Genomic DNA, 19911 nt, shown 5'->3' with positions numbered 1-19911 from the left:
TGGGATGTGTATATGTATATGACAGGTTTGATAGAACTCTGGTATTGTGTTGGTTGGATGACTTGATATGTATATGATTTATGTTTTCCGTTGCTTAGGTATCAGAGTTATATGACAAGTATATCCCTGGTACACATGCGTCTAGGTTGATCATGTTTTATCAATTTAACAGGATATCAAGATTATTATATTAAATGTTATTATATTAAATGAAAAAAAAATTATGGTAAAATTGGCAGGTCGTCACATTACCCATCTAAATTTCTACATCAACATTACAATTATGAAAATATGAATTTATGGCCTCCACAAGCATGGCACGGTGGATAACAGCGGGCAATAGAGTAGGAGCATTGGGAGTTCGAGTCTCGATTGATGCACCTAGATGAAATGACCCCGTGACCTTAGAGGGTGGCTGTCACTGGAATGTGTCCTAAGAAATGAATTGGCCGAATGTTCCCATATTCAGATTAACTTGGGAGGTGCATCAGAGGGGAAGGTCACTGTCTGGTGCCACATCGGAGGGTCCCAAGGGCTCGTAAGTGATCCACATAAAAAATAAAAATAAAATAAAATATAAATTGATTTCAGGAACAGCAAATGGCAAACAATCTGACTAGAAATATGCATGCGACCTTACTAGAAATATCCATACGAATGGTAGCTGGAAACTACATCCATAGTTTGTGGTTGTGGTCACTGTGCGAACAGGACTTTCATCAAACACATGGCGTTCATGCGGGGAGAGCCGTTGATGGCTAAGCTTGCGGTGTTGGCAAAGTACGTGGTTCTTCCTGGAGCCATGGCCGCTGCTCTGATCTATTCTCCTCCACAGTACTCTAGCAAGAAAGATCAGTCCAAGTGGAAGTTTCATCCTTCATCATTTCCCGCTGAGGGGCTTTTTGACGGCTTAAATGTGCTTGCCTAGCGTAGTGCTTTAGTAGACTGGTATGTAATAATTCTCTTGGCCTCCTTCACTGATGTATTCCATTCATACACATATGGAGGCTCAAGTATTTTTATTTTCCCCTAAACTCTGGACAATTCTTTTCACATGCTTTTGCAATAATCAGACATTATTAGATTGATACAAGTTCTTCATTAAACTCCAAAAAAAAAAAAAAAAAAAGATGATAATGGCTACAATCTTATTCAGATCGAGATTTATTAAATTGATTTTCTCCTCTCAGCTTGGATATCACTCCTATCACTTGGACTGCTGCTCCATCTCAAGGTAATCTTCACACAAAGTCATCACCAATGGCTGAAACAATTCTGTTCGGCTTGGCTGAGACCCTCCTTCAAAATTTGGGCTCTCGGGCTTCTCAGGAGATTGGATTGGCGTGGGCTGTCAAAGATGAAATCCAAAAACTCAATACCACAGTTTCAACAATCAAGGACGTGCTTTTGGATGCGGAGGAGCAGAGCATCCATAACCGCAAGATCACAAATTGGCTTCAAAAGCTTCAAGATGCAATTTATGATGCGGATGATTTGCTCGATCATTTCTCTGCCACAGTTTTGCAGCAACAAGTGAGGACCCAAAACAAACTGGCGAGAAAGGTATGCATTTTCTTTTCGAGCTCCAATCAGATTGCTTTTGGTCTGAAAATGGGTCAGAGGATTAAGGCTATAAGGGAGAGGCTGGATGAACTTGCAAGGGTTAAGAACCAATTCATCTTAACTGATCGCCCTGCGGAGTCTATACCACTTAAATATAGGCCGAGCGAGCAAACTCATTCCTTTGTTCTTAGAGAAGAAGTTATTGGGAGGGAAGATGATAAAAATAAAATAATGGATCTTTTACTGGAGAGCAATCCCGTTGCTGTTGGAGATAATGTTTCAGTCATTCCAATTGTTGGAATTGGGGGCCTAGGAAAGACTACTTTTGCTCAATATGTGTACAATGATGAGAAAATTGGAGAACATTTTGTGCTAAAAATGTGGGTTTGTGTGTCAAATGATTTTAATGTGAAGAGAATTGTTGAAAATGTTTTAGAATCTTCAACTCAGAAGAAACCTGAGCGCCTTCAGATGGATGCACTGCAAATTTGCCTTCGGGAAGAAATTGGTGGTAAGAAATACTTGCTCGTGTTAGACGACGTGTGGAATGAGAATTTTGGGTTATGGCGTGAATTAAAAAATTTGCTAATGGTCGGTGCAAGTGGAAGTAAGATTATAGTAACAACTCGAAGCCATAGGGTTGCAGAAATTACCGATATGCGGGTTCAACCATATATTTTAAAAGGACTTGATGAGGAGAGGTCCTGGGATTTGTTTAAGAAAATAGCATTTCAATCGGGTGGAGAGCTACAAAACCCAGAACAAGTGGAAATTGGGAAGGAGATTGTAAGAAAGTGTTCAGGTGTTCCTCTTGCCATAAGGACTTTGGGAAGCTTGTTGTACTCCCACGATACCAAGTACTGGTTATCCATTAAACATAAAGAATTTTCAAATATTGATCAAAAAGAAAATGATATTATACCCATCCTGAGGTTGAGCTATGATGACCTACCATCATATTTGAAGCACTGCTTTGCTTACTGTTCAGTATATCCTAAAGATTTTAAAATTAAGAAGCGAACCTTGATCCAACTTTGGGTGGCAAATGGTTTTGTTCATTCGGAGGATGGAAACCAATGTGCAGAAGAAATTGGGGATCAGTATTTTATTGAGCTATTAAGGAGATCATTTTTTCAAGATGTAAAAAGAAATGAACGGGATGATGGTATAAAGAGTTGTAAAATGCATGATCTGATGCATGACCTTGCAGTATCTGTTGCTGGGGAACGAATTTGTAGTGGGACCTTAGAGGCAGTAAAGTTTACAGAAAAGACGCGTCACCTATCATTTCATTATGAATCGGAAGGTTCATTGAGGGAAATTCCATCTCCATTTTTCAATGCAGGTAAGTTGAGAACGTTTCTTTTGCCATCCCATTCAATTTTTCCGAATATAGAAGTGAATGAAACATGTTGCCGAAAGCTTATTTCGAGATTCAGGTGCCTACGCGTGTTGGATTTGCATGGCCAAGGGATCGAAATGTTACCGGGTTCAATTTGGAAGTTGAAGCAACTAAGGTATCTTGACCTTTCTAGGAACGGCAATATGAAACGACTCCCTGAATCTATTACTCTCCTGGTGAATTTACAGACATTGAAGCTCTCTGTTTGTCGGAAACTCGAAGAATTGCCGAGGGACATTAAGAATTTAGTCAACTTGGTGCATCTTTATTTGGATGATTGTATGAGTTTGAAAGGTATGCCACACGGAGTGGGGCAGCTGTCTTACCTTCGAATGTTGAGTGATTTTGTGGTGGGTGAGGATGCAACCACAAGCAGTGGACTCAGCGAGTTGAAAGGGTTAAATAATCTGGAAGGGAGGTTGAGCGTTGTACTTGGGAGAAAGTTGAAAAATGCAGCAGCAACATCAGGAGCGATTTTGAAGGAGAAGCAACACCTTCGAGAGCTGTATTTGAAGTGGAAGCAAGAAAGGAATGGGCATGGGGAGGAGGTGGGTTATGATTATGACTATGCATCAGTATTGGAAAGCCTCCAGCCGCATCCAAGTCTGAAAAAGTTGGAAATATTTGCGTTCGGTGGAAGAAGGTGGTCCAATTGGATGATGCATGATAAGATGTGCTCCCTGCTGCCAAATCTTGTTGACATTAGATTGCGGGAATGTCATAAGTGCCAACATCTCCCACCATTTGGTCAGCTTCCTCATCTGAAGTTTCTTTCGCTTTATTTTATGGGGTCAGTGGAGTACATGGAGGAGAGTTGGAAAGAATACAAGTCGTCAACGAACCCCCCGTCTAACAATGTGGACTCCTATTGCTGCCTGCCCTCAATATCAGCAGCAGCAGCAACAGAAGAAAATGCAAATTTTGTGACAGGGCGACCATTCTTCCCTGCCCTTGAAGAACTTCGGCTCTCCCTTATGGAAAATTTGAAGGGATGGTGGAGGGAGGAAGTGGCAGATAGTGGTACTGCTACTGCTACTGCTACTGCGATTGGTGGTGTGAGGCAACAACAGCCACTATTAGTAGCACCATTATTGTCATTTCCCCGTCTTATGAAATTGGAGATCAGAGAATGCCCTAAGCTGACATCCATGCCTCTGTGTCCATCTGTTGAAGATCTGTATTTGGAAGAAGTTGATGCGAGGGAGTTAACTCAACAACTAATGAAAAAGGCGATGACGACGACATCCGCATTAACACAAGAAAGCCGCCTAATTGCAACAGTTGCAGCCTCCTCCTCCTCCAGCTTTTCTCTTCCTTCATCTGCTTCTTTCATCTCATCATTCCCTTTTTCCAATTTGAGGTCTCTGTATATAAGAGGAATTGGGGATCTGGAATCTCTGCCAGAGGAGTGGCCTCGAAACCTCACTTCTCTTCAGAGTTTGGGCATTGATGGGTGCCCTAGGCTACTGACCTTGGGAGATGAAGAAAGATTCAGAGGCCTCACCTCTCTGCAGTCTCTCTATATTTTAGAATGTGATGGTCTGAAGGCTTTGCCTCTTCATGCTATTCAACATCTAATTTCCCTGGAGGCCCTCGAGATTAAATATTGCAAAGAGATGGAATTGTCAAATGATGATGGTGATGGTGATGATGAAGATGATAAGCAATGGGAGAACCTCAACAAGAGCCTCAGTTCAGTGAAAATTGCAGGAATTCCAAAGATGGTGTGTCTCCCTAAGTGGCTTCAGCATTCCACATCTCTGTGTTATCTCTATATTTCACGATGTGATTGTCTGAAGGCTTTGCCTCTTCGTGGTATTCAACATCTAATTTCCCTGGAGGTCCTTGAGATTCTATATTGCAAAGAGTTGGAATTTTCTAATGATGATGATGATGATGATGAAGATGGCAAGCAATGGGAGAACCTCAACAAGAACCTCTGTAAAGTGAGAATTGGAGGAATTCCAAAGATGGTGTGTCTCCCTAAGTGGCTTCAGCATTCCACATCTCTGCAGAATTTATGCATTCATGATTGCCCTGGTTTGAGGAATTTACCGGAGTGGATGGGCAACCTCACCTCATTTCAAGAGCTTCATCTATGTGAATGCCCCCAACTAGAATCACTGCCAGATTGGATGTGTTCCCTTACCACTATGCAATTTCTCCATATTTACAGCTGCCCTATCTTAGAAGAGAGATGCAAAAAGGACACTGGGGAGGATTGGCCTAAGATTGCTCACATCCCGCCTTTTTCAAGAGAAACACTGTGATATTAATAACATTATAGATTCATTTCTTTTTTAATTTCTTTTTTTTTTTTCCAAATAAAAGTCTTATCTAGACAAAACATGGCTCCACAAATTTCACTTACTATTTTAATGATTAGATTCATTCTATGCAGAGTTTTGCAGCAGGACTCATGAGGGTACCCTCCTTTACTAAGATAGGTACGTGCTGCCTGCTCCTCCTCCTCCTATTTATTTATTTTATTTCTTGTTGTATCCTCTAAAAAGAAACAAGAGATTCCATGAAATATCCTTCATTTATTTTCCTTCTTCTGGAAATTCTCATCATAAATATCTGTAAATAATGATTCTGTTTATTTCATCAAAATCTCGACATATATCTGGGACAAAAAAAAAAGGCAAAAAGGAAATATCTTCTTGCATACAATACACCAAACAATTTACTTTTTGAAAAAAGAAATTACTCGCATTCAACTTATCGTTCTCCTCCTCCTCCTCCTCCTCCTCATCCTCCTTTTTTTTTTTTCCTGGATAGAATACTCTCCTTCTTCTTTAGAAGTAAATTTTTTGTTATCTAATTAATATCTCAATGGTATTGGGCTTAAGTTTTATTCTATCATTCCCTTTTCCTTCTTGGAGCAAGCTTACTTTTAGGGAGCCACTAAATGCTTTGGTTGGCTTCTTCCTTCCTAAAATATGTTTCGCAATGTAAAATACAATGTGTTGGATAGAGCAATTAAATATAAAAAGAATCGAAGCATCATTATTAAGCTATGAGCTATGTATGGTACAAATTTATTTTTTTCAAGTCTATATAATAAACCCCTCTGCCTCCCTCCCTCCCTCCTTTATTTTCCGATATTAAGCAGCAGTTTTCTGTGGTATTTAAGCCTTGCTAGCATTCGTAAAATTTATTCAGTACCTCTTTTTGCTAAGCAAAATTTTTTGTCTTTTTGGGACTTCATGCCTGCCCCTTTAGTTGAATTTTATGTGTGCTTAAGGGATGAAGAAGTCCCTGATATGCAACTGTCATCCATCATCCTTACTACACTTGGCTACTAAGCTTTAGAGCCTACCTGGCATTTTGTTGTTCTAATCAACAACACTGTAATTGAAGTAAATTCAATTTCTTTATTGAAATCTTTTTTGAGAACACTGGAATTTGTATTCAAGGAAGTTGTAAGACACGCCACACATTGGTCAATTTAAGTTATGTGGTTTGGAGAATCCTAATTTAAATTCAGTGTGTCACCGTGCTGACCATTTGCGGCAGCTTCTGAAGTTTATTCTCATGCCTAATTCTTGTGGAGAATGCTTCTATGCCTTCATAAAGAGAATGTTTTCAACGTGGAGTTCTGGGGATTTGATCAGGGTCTTTGTTTGGGGGCTTCCTTACTTTGTGGAGTATGGATGAATTTCCATACTAAACCGCATAATAAACAACTAATAGTCAAGCACGTTTGGTTTAGGACCCAGTAATCCTTTGACACTGTTATTTGACATAGGCCTCCAAATTGGATCAAAATGCTTCATCCAATACCTGCTTCTGGTCCTGCACCATTTTGTTATCTAACATTTGCGGGAAATGAGTGTAATTTGGTTAAATTTTAATGCTATGTTTTAGGTATGGGCTTTATTTTTTTCTTCTTTTTTGGCCATGCTTTATTATTACTTGTTACCGATAAGCCGTTGTGTCCATGTTTATGTTTTTTCAATGCACATAGATTTTGAATGTCATTTTTCATTAAATTTATCTCAAAAATTTTAATCTATTTTGTTGTCCTTTGAAGTTATTTTCGTATTGTGTTGCTAATGAAATGCTACTTTTTGTGTTCCACTCTTTTCTAAAATACATATAGTACGAAAGACATTATCTTCATGTTTACTTTAGATTTTAAGATTTATCATCTTCAAGTATCTCTAGACTCCTGCTTGTTTTTTTTATTTCCACATTAGTAGAATAGTTCTACATTGGTAAAAAAAATTATTTTGAATTTTTTCTTTGTTTGTCCCACATTGGTGAGAAGTGTTTTTTGAACTTGAGGTTGAAGCTACATAAAGAGCTCAACTTTTCATTTGTAAAATATACATTAAAGTTGTACTTTGTCAAGAAGTAATGGATTGATCGTCAGTGCCCGAAAACGTAGGTAATTCTATGCCGAATTTCGTTAATTTCTTGTTTTATTCTTTTTACTGTTTTTACTATTTGTTTCTGCATTGTTTTAGTTTCTTATATATTTAATAGCATTAGTTGTAGTATTGGTGTTTGGCACAAGTGGGTTGCCCGACACAACAGTTGGTATTAGAGTTAGGTTGAATAGTGTCGATACGGAGGGATATTCTTTTATTAGTATCCTTGATTCCATATTTGATACTTAAGAAAGATCTTGTCTAAGCAAACGCTCAGAGATCATTGCGGCTCAGTCGCTCCCTGGAGGTCGGCGTAGTTAAAGTGGAATTTCATAATATAAAATAGAGTAGACACAGTTGGTACGTACTATTCATCTTAGGTCATTTGCTTTGTTGGTTGCTATTGAATATATAGAAGATGGCAAAAACTAGTGCAGTAGTAGAAGAAACTCTGTCCACACGAACTTCAATCCCTTCAACTTCGACATCATCGTCAAAGACAATAGCTAATGCTCGATTTGAGGTGGAGAAATTTGATGGTATCAATAATTTTGGTATGTGACAATGTGAGGTGATGGACATCTTGTATCAGTATGAGTTAAATATTGCTTTGGATGATAAACCAGTGGATATGAGTGACAGAGATTGGGAAAAGATCAGTCGTCAGGCATGTGGTACGATTTGTCCATGTCTCGCTAAAAATCAGAAATATTGTGTTATGAGGAAGACATCTGTAAAGAAATTGTAGAAGACATTGAAAGATATATTTATGACAAAGAGTCTGGAAAATCGGCTCTATTTGAAAAAGAAATTGTTTTGCTTCCAGTATCAACCAGGTATTTCGATTAATGACCACATAAATGTTTTTAATAAAATTTTGGCTGATTTGTTAAATTTGGATGAAAATGTGAAAGATGAGGATAAAACCATATTATTACTAAACTCTCTCCCTAATGATTATGGACATCTAACCACCACTTTGTTGTATGGGAAAGATAAAGTTACGTTTGATGATGTTTGTACTACATTGATTTATACTGAATGCAGAAAGAAGGATCAAATGGTCCATAAGAAGACAGCAGAAGCACTAACAATAAGGGAACGTTCTCAGAGTCGTATGCTTGGAAGGAGGAGTAAATCTCATGGGAAGAGTAAATCTCATGGGAGACCTGCTAAAGATGAATGTGTCTTTTGTCATGAGAAAGGATATTGGAAGAAAGATTGCCCTGAACTACAGCAAAAGAATAAGGGTAAAACACATTCTAATGTCAATATAGTCAATGATGATGGAAGTGAGTCAGATTTTTCTCTTGTTGGAATATGTTCGTCACGTTATTTTGGTAAGTGGATTTTGGATTCTGGTTGTTCCTATCACATGTGTCCTCATAGGGAATGATTTTCTAATTTTGAAGAATTAGATGGTGGGATTATTTTTTATGGGAAATAATAATATTTGTAAAACAAGTGGAATAAGATCAATATAGTTGAAATGTCAAGATGATGTTAGGTATGTTCCAAGTCTAAAGAAAAATCTAATTTCATTAAGTGTCTTAGAATCTAAAGGGTTCACTATTACTTTGAAAGATGAAATCTTAAAAATTCAATCATGTGCGCTGGTGGTGATAAAAGGAATAAGGAAAAATAATTTGTATTATTTATAGGGTAGTACAGTTATTGGCTCAGTAACTGTTATTTCTAAGAAAGATACAGGTTCAGATACAACCAGGTTATGGCATATGCGATTAGCATATGCAAGAGAAAAATTTTCACAACAATTAGTTAAGCGAGGTTTGTTAAAGGGTGTAAAGGTGTGCAAACTTGAATTTTGTGAGCATTGTATTCTAGGAAAACAGATTAGAGTGAAATTTGGCACTGCAATCCACCAGACTGAGGATATTTTAGACTACATCCATACAGATGTATGGGGCCCCACAAAAACAGCTCCATTGGGTGGTATGCATTATTTTGTCACTTTTGCTGATGATTTTTCTAAGAGAGTTTGGGTGTATTCTATGAAGCATAAAAATGAAGTGTGATATTTTCTTTAAGTGGAAAAAATTAGTTATATTCAAACTAGCAGAAAGATTAAACAATTTAAATCAGATAATGGTGGTGAATAAAGGAGTGACCCATTTATGAAGGTATGTCAGGATGAAGGTATTACTCAACACTTCATAGTTAGAGATACCCCACAGTAGAATGGGGCGATAGAGCGCATGAATCGAACTTTATTGGAGAAAGTTTGATGTATGTTGTTTAATGCTGGGCTAGACAAAAGGTTTTGAGCTGAAGCTGTTAGATATGTGTGTCAACTCATCAATCGTCTATCATCATCTGCAATAGAGGGAAAAACACCCTATGAGGTATAGTCTGGAAAACGTGCTAGTGATTATAATTTTTTACGTGTATTTGGTACTATGACTTATTATCATGTTAAAGAATCTAAGTTTGATTCAAGAGCCAAGAAATCAATATTCTTGGGGATAAGTGCAAAAGTCAAAGGATACCGTCTTTGGTGTCTAGAGACGGAAAAAAATGATTTTAAGCAGAAATGTAACTTTTAATGAACTTGCAATGATGAAGAAAACAATGCGCAAAGAGTCACAAATTGAAGAGAAGACCAATGGTACTCAACAACAGGTGAAGGTTGAGACAATTTTGAGAAACTCAGTGATAAATGAGACTACACAAAGTAACTCTCCAGTTACGGTGGGGAATAGTGTATAAGAAGAAGAGATTTCAATTCGAGAATCTTCACAGCAACAAAAATCAATTGTTTCTCAGAGGCCAAGACGAGAAATTCGAAAACCTGCTCGGTATACTAATATGGTGACCTATGCACTTCCAGTTGTGGATGATAATGTTCTGTACACTTTCAAAGAAGTAATGAGGAACTCTGAATTAGACAAGTGGAAAAGAGCAATGGATGAAGAAATGAAGTCTCTTCATCAGAATCAGACTTGGGAGCTAGCCCAGCTGCCCAAGGGTAGGAAAGCAATTGGTTGCAAATGAGTTTATGTAAAGAAAAAAGGATTTTCAGATGCAAATAATGTTTGTTTCAAAGTTAGATTGGTAGTTAAGGGCTACGCACAGAAGGAAGATATTGATTATAGTGAGGTATTTTCTCCAGTTGTTAAATATTCTTCCATTCGAATTTTGTTGGCTTTGGTAGCACAATTTGATATTGAATTAGTTCAGCTCGATGTAAAAAATGCATTTTTACATGGTGATTTGGAAGAGGAAATCTATATGACTCATTCAGATGAATTTCAGGCTGTTGGAAAAGAAAATTGGGTATGTAAACTGGGTAAATCGTTGTATGGTTTAAAACAGTCCTCAAGACAGTGGTACAAAACGATTTCATCAGTTATGATGGGTTAGAAGTACATCGGAAATAAACATAATCATTGTTTTTATTTCAAAAACTACAAAAATAGATCTTTATATATTTACTCTTATATGTTGATGATATGTTGATAGCTTCAAAGAACAAAGAAGAAATCGATAAGTTGAAAAGTCAGTTAATCAAGACTTTGAGATGAAGATCTTGGAGTGAACAAGAAGATACCTTGGTTGGAGATTCCGCAAGACGATGAGAGAAGAGTTAGTGTCTCAACATATTTGAAGACAGGTATACAAAGTTTTGGCATGTCTGAGCAATTAAAACCTGTAAGCACTTTTATTGCTCCTCATGTCAAACTTAATGCAACTTTATCTCCTAAATCAAATGAGAATGTAATATATTTCACAAGTTTCTTATACAAGTGGTTTGGTTGGTAGTCTATGTATGCACTGGTTTGTACTAAGACCTATTTTTTCACAAGCTAATATGGAGTAGGTATATGTTGATCCCGGGTAATGGACATTGGCAAGCGTAAATGGATTTTAACATATATTATAATACGATATATCGGTATAGTTATTTGAGAAAATAATACGATTGAACATGGGGTGTTGGATGTGTGTATTCTGATTTTGCAAGAGATTTAGATAATCGTCGATCAACTACTGATATGTTTTTTACATTGCGATGTCGTGAGTGAGGTCTATCTTACGTCTACAATTGTCGGTCTATACAGAAGCACAGTACCTGACAGCTTCAGAGACTATTAATGGAAGCTATTTCGGTTGCAGGGGTTTTACTTAAAATTTGGGAGTTTGGAAGCACTTGGTTGTATTTTGTGATAGCCAAGTGCTATTCCTTTAGCAAGATCAATCTACCATGCACGAACGAATCACATCGACATCGTTTATTTTAATGCGGTATATTATTGATGAGGTAAGAATACTTTCAGAAAGATGTTACACTGAAAACCCCGCAAATATGTGACCAAAATTGGGTGGGGGGGGAAAAAAACAACAATCAAGTTCAAACATTGTTTGGACTTGATCAATCTCCTGCGAGTATGAAATTTTTTGGAATGCGTCGTGATTGGAACTTTAAAAATTTGGTGACTGAAAATTTTGTTAAATTTATCGTCAAGGTGGAGATTTTGTTGTTTTTTTGTCCCCACGTGGTAGAAATAGTTCCACATGATAGAAAAAATTATTTTGAATTTTTTCTTTTTTATCGTCACATTGGTGAGAAGTGTTTTTTTTGAACTTAAGGTTGAAGTTATATGAAGAGCTCAACTCTTCATTTGTAAAACACACCTCAAAGTTGTATTTTATCAAGAAGTAGTGGATTGAGCGTCGGCGCCCGAGGATGTATGTAATTATTCCAGAATCTCATTAATTTCTGTCTTTTTTTTTTTTTACTATTTTTATTATTAAGTTTTGCATTACTTTAAGTTTATTATATATTCAATATTATTAGTTGTATAGTTTGGTGTTGGTATAGTCGGGTGCCGCACGACAAACATTTATACAGAATTGTTTCCATTGCTTCCAAATATGGATGCTGTTACATGGATATATTCAACATTTTTTTCCTGCAGGAAAAGGAAGATTTCCTTTTACCGTTGAAGAACCCATAATATTTGATCCACTAGGTACTGTCTTAAATTTTCACACCCAATTTATTTTATTCACGTCATTCATTTAAGTAATTCTGAAAATCGTGTGATTACTTGAGGATAATAAGTTTTAGGATCTGCTTATCAGAGTTGCTTTTTGGCGCATTACCTTTGGTTCTGCTCTTTATTATGAATAATATTTATGATGGTCATTAGAATTTGGGAATTTGAAATCTTCACCGCCTACAAGGCATCATCAGTGCCTGAATCATCATAAGATGCAATTGTGCAAGTTCTCCACCATCACGAGGGCATATCAGATTACCATTTGTTAGAAATTGTTACCTTAGTTCTCCCAACCTGCTACAATCTCTGTTATAGTTAATGCTTTTATAAACGATGAATAGTGAAAAATCATCTTATGATAAAAATATCTTTATCTTTAGAAGTAGGACTAAAAATTCCTAAAAGTTAATTTTTCTATCAAATACATCACAATCTTTTAAAAGAAAGATAGGAGTGCTTCTAAAATAAGAATAAATATTCATCATACCATGCATCTAAGTGAAAATTTGTGTATCATTTTTTGTGCAATAATGTCTTGATTTTTTTTTTTTTAATATGATTAAATATTCTTAAAGAAGTACAATTTAGTATCCTATAAATAAATTGCATTAAACTAGATGAAAATATATTTTGAATGTCTAGGAATTACTTGTTTAAAAATTAAAAAGAACTTTCATTTGGTTTTAAAGTAAATAACTAACTATACAGGTATACGTGTATTTATATCTATATTAATATATAATCAATAAAAGTAAAAATAAGATAAATGATGTTTAAGAAAAAAGTATCCTTATAATTTAAAAATAAGATAAGTAGCTTTAAAATAAAATAATTTAAAGAAAATTTGATAATATTATATTTATAAAATATATTTTTAGATAAAGTTAAATGTTTAAACCAAAAAGAAAAAAATCCATTTGGCTAAAAAGCAAACCAGACTTACACAATTGGTATAAAATATTTTGTAACAAAAAATATATTATCCTTAAATATAAGACAATATTTCTAGAAAAAAAAATCCAGATTAGATAGATTTAGATAATTAAAAATTTTAGCTTTAAATAGCATGAGTAAAAACTGATTTAATAGTATTATTCAAAACTAATAAAATATAGTCTCAACATAAAATAGGTATATTCTTTTGACACCATCGCAAAGTTTTTTTGAATAATGGAAACATTTTAGTAATACTATTTTTTTCTAAAAATTGAATTTTAAAAATAAAATTATAGACCTAAAGAAAAAAAAAAGGAGAAAAAAAAAAACAAAAAAAGAAGGTACTCCCAAATAATTTATTTTAAATTTATGACAAAAAAAATTAATTGATCATGCAGTAGCAAAGAGAAAAAAAAAAAATAATAATTATAATTATTATAGGTAGCCAGCACAATTTAAAATTGAAATAAATTTATTATTTTTCATGGAAGAAGTCATATTTTTTCATTGAATTTCTTTTCCCCCCTTTCATTGCATGAACTGCTGTTCATTTATAATGGGTTTGAGGCTTTGAGTACTTGCATTAGTGAAAATGGAAAGACATATTTTTTTTTGTTTTTGTTTTTTTTTTTTTTTTTTTTTGGTGGTGGGGGGGTTTTTTCTAGCTTTCAATATCACCATAATGGGTTTGATTCAGCTAATTGGCCCCAACAATTCCAGTATATATAAGTGGGATTGATGTCTTTTGCTTATATGAAAGACAAATTCCAACGTATCTAATTGTATGTGGCTTTAGTTAGGGACTAATATAATGCTCATTTCGTTCTTCCATCTTAGGAAAAAATCAAATTGTAATGCTCCAAGCCCAAAACTCGGTACAATACTTTATACCTTAATAAACCGTACTTCGTGACGCCCCGAACCGCCTAGTGGGATCCAAATGTCCCGTCATTCCATTTATTTACCTGATACCTGACATTCTATTATCATTACGTAGTGAAAAATATAAATATTAATCTCTCCAACAATCTAATACTAAAGTTTTCTACATTTGTCTACATTCCAAAATAAATCATTCATGGCCCTACGTGTATCCATATATAGATTTATACATATTTTCAAAAACATAATTTACAACTTTCCAGTAGTCACAACTCAGAAGACTTTAAAATATAAAAAATAAAACTTATACATCTCAAAAGTATCATCAAAGTTTATACCCCTTTTTTTTTTTATATCCAAAAATGTGATAACAATCTCAAACTCTCTAAGTTCGATCATGTGGAAGTCCTGAAAACATAAATTTGTATTCAGGTGAGACACATGCTTAGTAAATGGAATAGAAACAATATATTAAATCAGCGTGCGTTCCAACATGAGCTTTGTAAATAATATTGTATATGGGGTATATGTATTCATTATTTGCAATTCATTATCATAATTTTCTAAATCCTTTCAAGCTGAGTTTTGATCAACCACATTTCAGGTATTTTAAAATCCACAATAATACCTAAAGATAGGGTGATTATTCGCCCATGCAAGTAGCACCCATCTGCTCTCTAACTCTAGGCAATCAATGGTCACAACCTGAAACATATCAAAGGCACTTACCTTACCCAATAAACCCTCAAGTGAAAAAATAATCTCGTATTTCACACATTCATACAAAATTTACTAGCAAATGCTCCCCCGAGAATCTGATAACTTACCCGCCCATATAAGTAATTTCTTTCTGTCCTAATACGTTTATGCAGCTTACTGCTACAAATCTGATACCTACTAGTGGCACTCGCCTTTCTCAGCAAGCCCGTCGGGCAGAAGAGTTTATCCTGCCCATATAAATACATATCATACTAGCATGGTACTGATAATACAATAACTACAATTACTTTATCTGTCATGTATTTCTGTATTTCTTATCTGTTCATGTTAAATCAGCTATTGACATTTCACTCTTTCCCATTTTACACAAACGTTTACAATACAATTTCATTTCATTTTTCATTCATTTCATATTCATTTTATTTTCATTTTTCATTTCATTTCCTACATTCATACTACAACTCTTTTCAGCTGTACATCAGTTAATCCACATAGATATGTACTATTCTACCCTCTTGCTACTACATCGCTCCTTTCAGCTGTTATCAGTTAGTTTACAGCTTCTTTCAATTGTTCATCTGTTTCCTCCTTGGTTAGGAACGGTTACAATCACATTAGCATAATTCATAACATATTTATTTCATTCTCATTGCATTTCCTCGTATAACTTTCATATCACTACTATAACATAATTCAACACAGAATAATTATACATTTTACTCATGCCACACAATTTTCGTAAGATATTTCAAACATTTTCTATAAAATAAGTCAACCCTCATTTATCGTTCATATACTGAAAGTATACTTTTAATTTCCTATACAATTATCTTGAAAAATCTTTCACTTTCATCAATCCATTTTCACAATACACATCTAATAAAACTAGCTTTTAAACTCAGAAATCATAATTTAAACGGTTGACATTTTAAACTCATACGAAAAAAACATATACATATATACATAACATAATCCATTTATCCGTTTAATTCATAAATCTGGTTTAATATATATTCCTCCTCTTACCTGGTGTTCTTCAATTACGCCAATAGGGACCCCAAAAGATACATGCGGCGCTTACCCGAATCCTGAATCAAAAATGTTAGTTATATGAAATCAATCCTAAATAAAATACTATTTTAACATTTCCTAAACCCATAAATTTTAAATATAACTAATTTATTTAATTCCCTAAATCTTACTTTTAGGCTTTGGAGTGGTGTTTTAGGATAACCCAAATTGAAAATTTACTCCGAATCAAAAATGACAATGATCGAAACTAGGACCCTATGGTGGTGTCGATTGTCGATTTAGTTAAAGATCTAAGAAAAATGTTAGAGCAGGAGAAAAAGTGAAAAAAAGGGGTGGGGGGGAGGGGAGGGGGTTTTGGGAAGGAGTTTGGGGGGGTTGGGGTGTTTTTTTGTGTTTGTGGGGGGAAGATTTGAAAAGTGAGAGGATGTCAAGGGAGAGAGGGTGTTGGTGGTGTTTTTGTAAAAAAAAATTAATGAGGTGTGTGTGGTTTTGTGGGGGGGGGGTGAGTTGTTGATGGTGGTGGTAGGGGGTTGGGTTTGGGAGGAATTTGTGTTTTTGTTTAAAAAAGTTATTAAGGGGGGGGATGTGTGGGGGGTTTTATATGGTGTGGGGGGGGTAAGTGGTTTTGAATGGGGGGGGTGGTTATTTTTGAGGGGTGGAAACGGATGGAAGGAATAGGTTGAGGAATCTACTAAGAATAGTGGTGAGGGGGGTTTATTATGTGGGTATATGAGCCCAGTTGTTTAGGAGGGAGCTGGTATGAGGTTGGTTCGTCGGATGGGGGGGATTTTGGGTTAACTGTGTCAACGGGGGGGGTTATCCGGGGGGTGGACATGTAGGCGACGGGTCAGATGGTGGGGTGCAGTTGTGTGTTGTTTGGGGATGTTTTAATTGGTTTGGTGGGGGGTTGTGGTTAAGGGGTGGTTGGGGGGTGGTGTAGGAATGGGAGGTATTATAGGGGTCTCGAAATTGTAGGGGAATAATATATTATTTTAGTTCCTTTTGGTTGGGGGGGGGTAGCATTTTTTTTTCTATGTGGGATAGGGGGGGGGGGGGGGGGGGAAGGGGGTCGAGGGGAGGAGAGGGAGGAGAGGGGGGGAGGCGCTTTGGGGGAGGAGGGGGTGGGGGGGGAGGGTTGTTTTTTTTAAGGGGGAGTGGAGGGGGGTAGGGGGGTTTTGGTTTTTTTTTTAGTGTTTGGGGTGTTGGGTTGGGTCCTCAGATGCCTAAATCGACAAAATCCCATCCGATAGAAATATCGGTGACGGAGATAGGAATCCAACAGTTCCTTCCGTTTTTCGATCGGTCAAAAATCTGCTGAGAAATTTTAGAGAAAGAGAGAAATGACCGTGGAAGAGAGTTAGAGAGAGAAAATGGCGTGAGGTTTCTGTTTGCAATTGGAAAAGGATTTCCAATTTAAATTGTTTAATTTGGATTGCTTACAAAGAAAGCATCCAACCCACTAACCTATATATACTCATATATATCTATCATACCATTTATTTAATTATTTTAATTTAATAATACTTAATTAATTATTTGATTAATAATTAATATGTATTTATTTATTTATTATTTCATACTATTTCTTTTATTTATCTATTTATTATTTTTTAAAATTATTTTAATTATTTTAATTTTTCGGATCTTTATACAAATGCTTTCTCCATAATGACTCAATAGCAGCATTTCAGCTGTCAACCCTATTACTTTGGTCAACTTGCATGTCTCTGTTTAGGCATATTCTTTGGTTTCATTTTCAGGAAAATGATTTTTCTATTTTCAATACCTTGCGTTTTGGAGCATAGCATTCAAGCCGTGAATTTAGACATGTGTTAAATGTATTAAAATATAATACAACTTGTATCACTTTTTGTCTGAATCAATCAACACAAATTTAAAATCCAAAATTAACTCTGCCCCAAAAACAGCCTTGAAAAATAGAATGTGTGAAATCACTGCAAAGAATTTCTCTCCTTTTTTTTTCCTTTTTTTTTTTTGGGCGCTGACAAAAAACTGTAGTCAACGACAGGCAGTCCCCCTGGGTCAATTTTTCAATTATCTCACTTATGTAATGAATAGATCAACAAAGTAATTGCTCACCGAATCGATTGTATTCTCCATTTATGCATCTTTCTATCAGACATTGAAATTTATTTTTTTCCAATTTCTTAGTCATCAGTTGAATTAATCAGCAAGATAACTTAAGTCTCCTTATCAACAGAGCGAGTATGCTTGTGGTAATAGGTTTGTAAAATTGTGACAGAATATCTTGGAGTTCAGTTTCAAGAGTCTGTTTTTTGCTTTTGTTATTGAAAGATATTGATTAAGATTTTTTTTTGCATGTTATTTGTAAGACTTTGATGTCAAATATTGCATCCTTGGAACTTTTTCGCAGTTGGGCAATATGAATTTAATCCATTCCTTATGCTACTAACGTAGCATTGGCATTCGAGTAGATGCCCAATAAATTACACTAGCAAGTGAATTTCTTTATCGCTCTCTTCTAAACTCTCTTTTAAATATTTTTGCTTTTTGTTTATATAAACTTGATGATGCCAATATAATTTGCTAAAGTGGCACTGTATATATCTATGTTGCACTCAACAATATTTATCTACAATTTTTAATTTATTTTTTGCGTCTATAAGTTGCTTTTCATATATCTTATGAATGAAATGCTACTTTTTGTGTGTATTCTCTTTCTTAATTACATGTGGCATCCAAAGCATTTACTTCACATCTACTCTTGAATTTCAGGCTTTCATTATGTCTTCAGTATCTATGGCATTTTGTGAGATAGAGACTTGCGGGCTCAACTTCATTCCTTCCAAGTATTGATTGCTTACGCGCCCCCAACATTTCTTTAGGGGAAAAACCCTATTGAACATTTTTTTTAGGAAAGTAATTCTTTTTAATTGAACGATCATGGTTATTTGTATCAACTAGCAGATTTCAGATTCAGTGGCTGTTTGTAATATATAAGAGAATAACTAAAAATTGCATGGTTATATTGCTGCAAGTTCTGAATCTATTGCAGCAAGCTCAAATCTTTTGCATCTCCAGCATGACCGTCAGGCTTAAATTATATTTTCTGGATTTCATTATTAGTTTTTGGTGCATCTTCTTTCATTATGCTCTTTAGTAACAGTTGTGACGGTCTCATTGTAATTTGGAGTTGAAATTGTTTACTATTTGCAGCACCAAAAAATTCTCATTGAATGAAAATGAGTTAAGATTTGCAAATTTTAAAATAATTTTTCCTCTCCCAAGCACTTTTACTAGAGCTAAGACCCTGCTCAAGCTTTATATTTTTTTACAAGATCAAATGAATTTACAATGTTGTTTCACAAGCAGTGGCACATGCAATTTGTACATTATGAACTAAATGTGAGGAATATACCTTTTATGATGGTTCATTAACCCTAAAAATTTTTAGTGGCTTTTTTTGACTGTTAATATATAATGCATTTTAAAAAGTCGGCAATGGTTTTGTAATTATATTTCTTTAAGAAAAATGAATTAAAATTATATGTTATTATATTCAGTTAAAATTTTTTATAATCATTATATTTATTCACCTAATGATCAATTAGCAAATTTTTAAAATTTTAAATGCATTTGACCTTTAATATCTGGAAGGCATTTACAGTTTTGTAATTTTATTTTCTTGATATTTTTGCCTTTTAAAGCTACTGGATTATTTATTATTCAATTAACTTATATTCTTTATGACCGTTTTGGAAGCAATTTGATAGATTTATTGCTTGTTTTTTATTCTAATTTTGGTCTAATCTACTATTTCGAAAGATGCTTGCCGTACTATTAAAAATTAAAAACATTTTTGTCCATAAAATAACTTATGTCATTCCTACATACATATAAAATATAAATATAGAATAGTTAATTCTTGAATCTTATTAATCAAAGAAATAAGATGACAAAAGATATTAGCATAAGGTAAAATACAAGTTTGTTTAAG

General features: G+C 35.0%; 1 protein-coding gene across 3 annotated transcripts; it reads left to right on the top strand.

The window, feature by feature from the left end:
• The first annotated feature begins 605 nt into the window (after window positions 1-605).
• LOC131163614 (putative disease resistance protein RGA3) lies at window positions 606-19039 on the top strand. 3 transcript variants are annotated; one of them, XM_058120223.1, is made up of 4 exons: window positions 652-948; window positions 1191-5412; window positions 12279-12332; window positions 18690-19039. In XM_058120223.1, exon 2 carries the CDS (start codon window positions 1261-1263, stop codon window positions 5233-5235), a length of 3975 nt encoding a protein of 1324 aa, XP_057976206.1. In that variant the 5' UTR covers window positions 652-948; window positions 1191-1260; the 3' UTR covers window positions 5236-5412; window positions 12279-12332; window positions 18690-19039. The 3 variants fall into 3 exon arrangements, with proteins under 3 accessions (XP_057976205.1, XP_057976206.1, XP_057976207.1); XM_058120222.1 differs by lacking the exon at window positions 12279-12332 and having other exon boundaries at window positions 606-948; XM_058120224.1 differs by lacking the exon at window positions 12279-12332 and having other exon boundaries at window positions 671-1013.
• The last annotated feature ends 872 nt before the right edge of the window (window positions 19040-19911 follow it).

This window comes from Malania oleifera, chromosome 9 (assembly GCF_029873635.1).
Source record: "Malania oleifera isolate guangnan ecotype guangnan chromosome 9, ASM2987363v1, whole genome shotgun sequence".
Taxonomy (NCBI): Eukaryota; Viridiplantae; Streptophyta; class Magnoliopsida; order Santalales; family Ximeniaceae; genus Malania; species Malania oleifera.
The sequence above is the reverse complement of the archived record's forward strand: the minus strand, read 5'-3'. Positions and strand labels throughout refer to the sequence as shown.

Coding starts and splice junctions, on each gene's coding strand:
- LOC131163614 (XM_058120222.1), top strand. CDS start 1,261: ATGGCTGAAACAATTCTGTTCGGCTTGGCTGAGACCCTCCTTCAAAAT.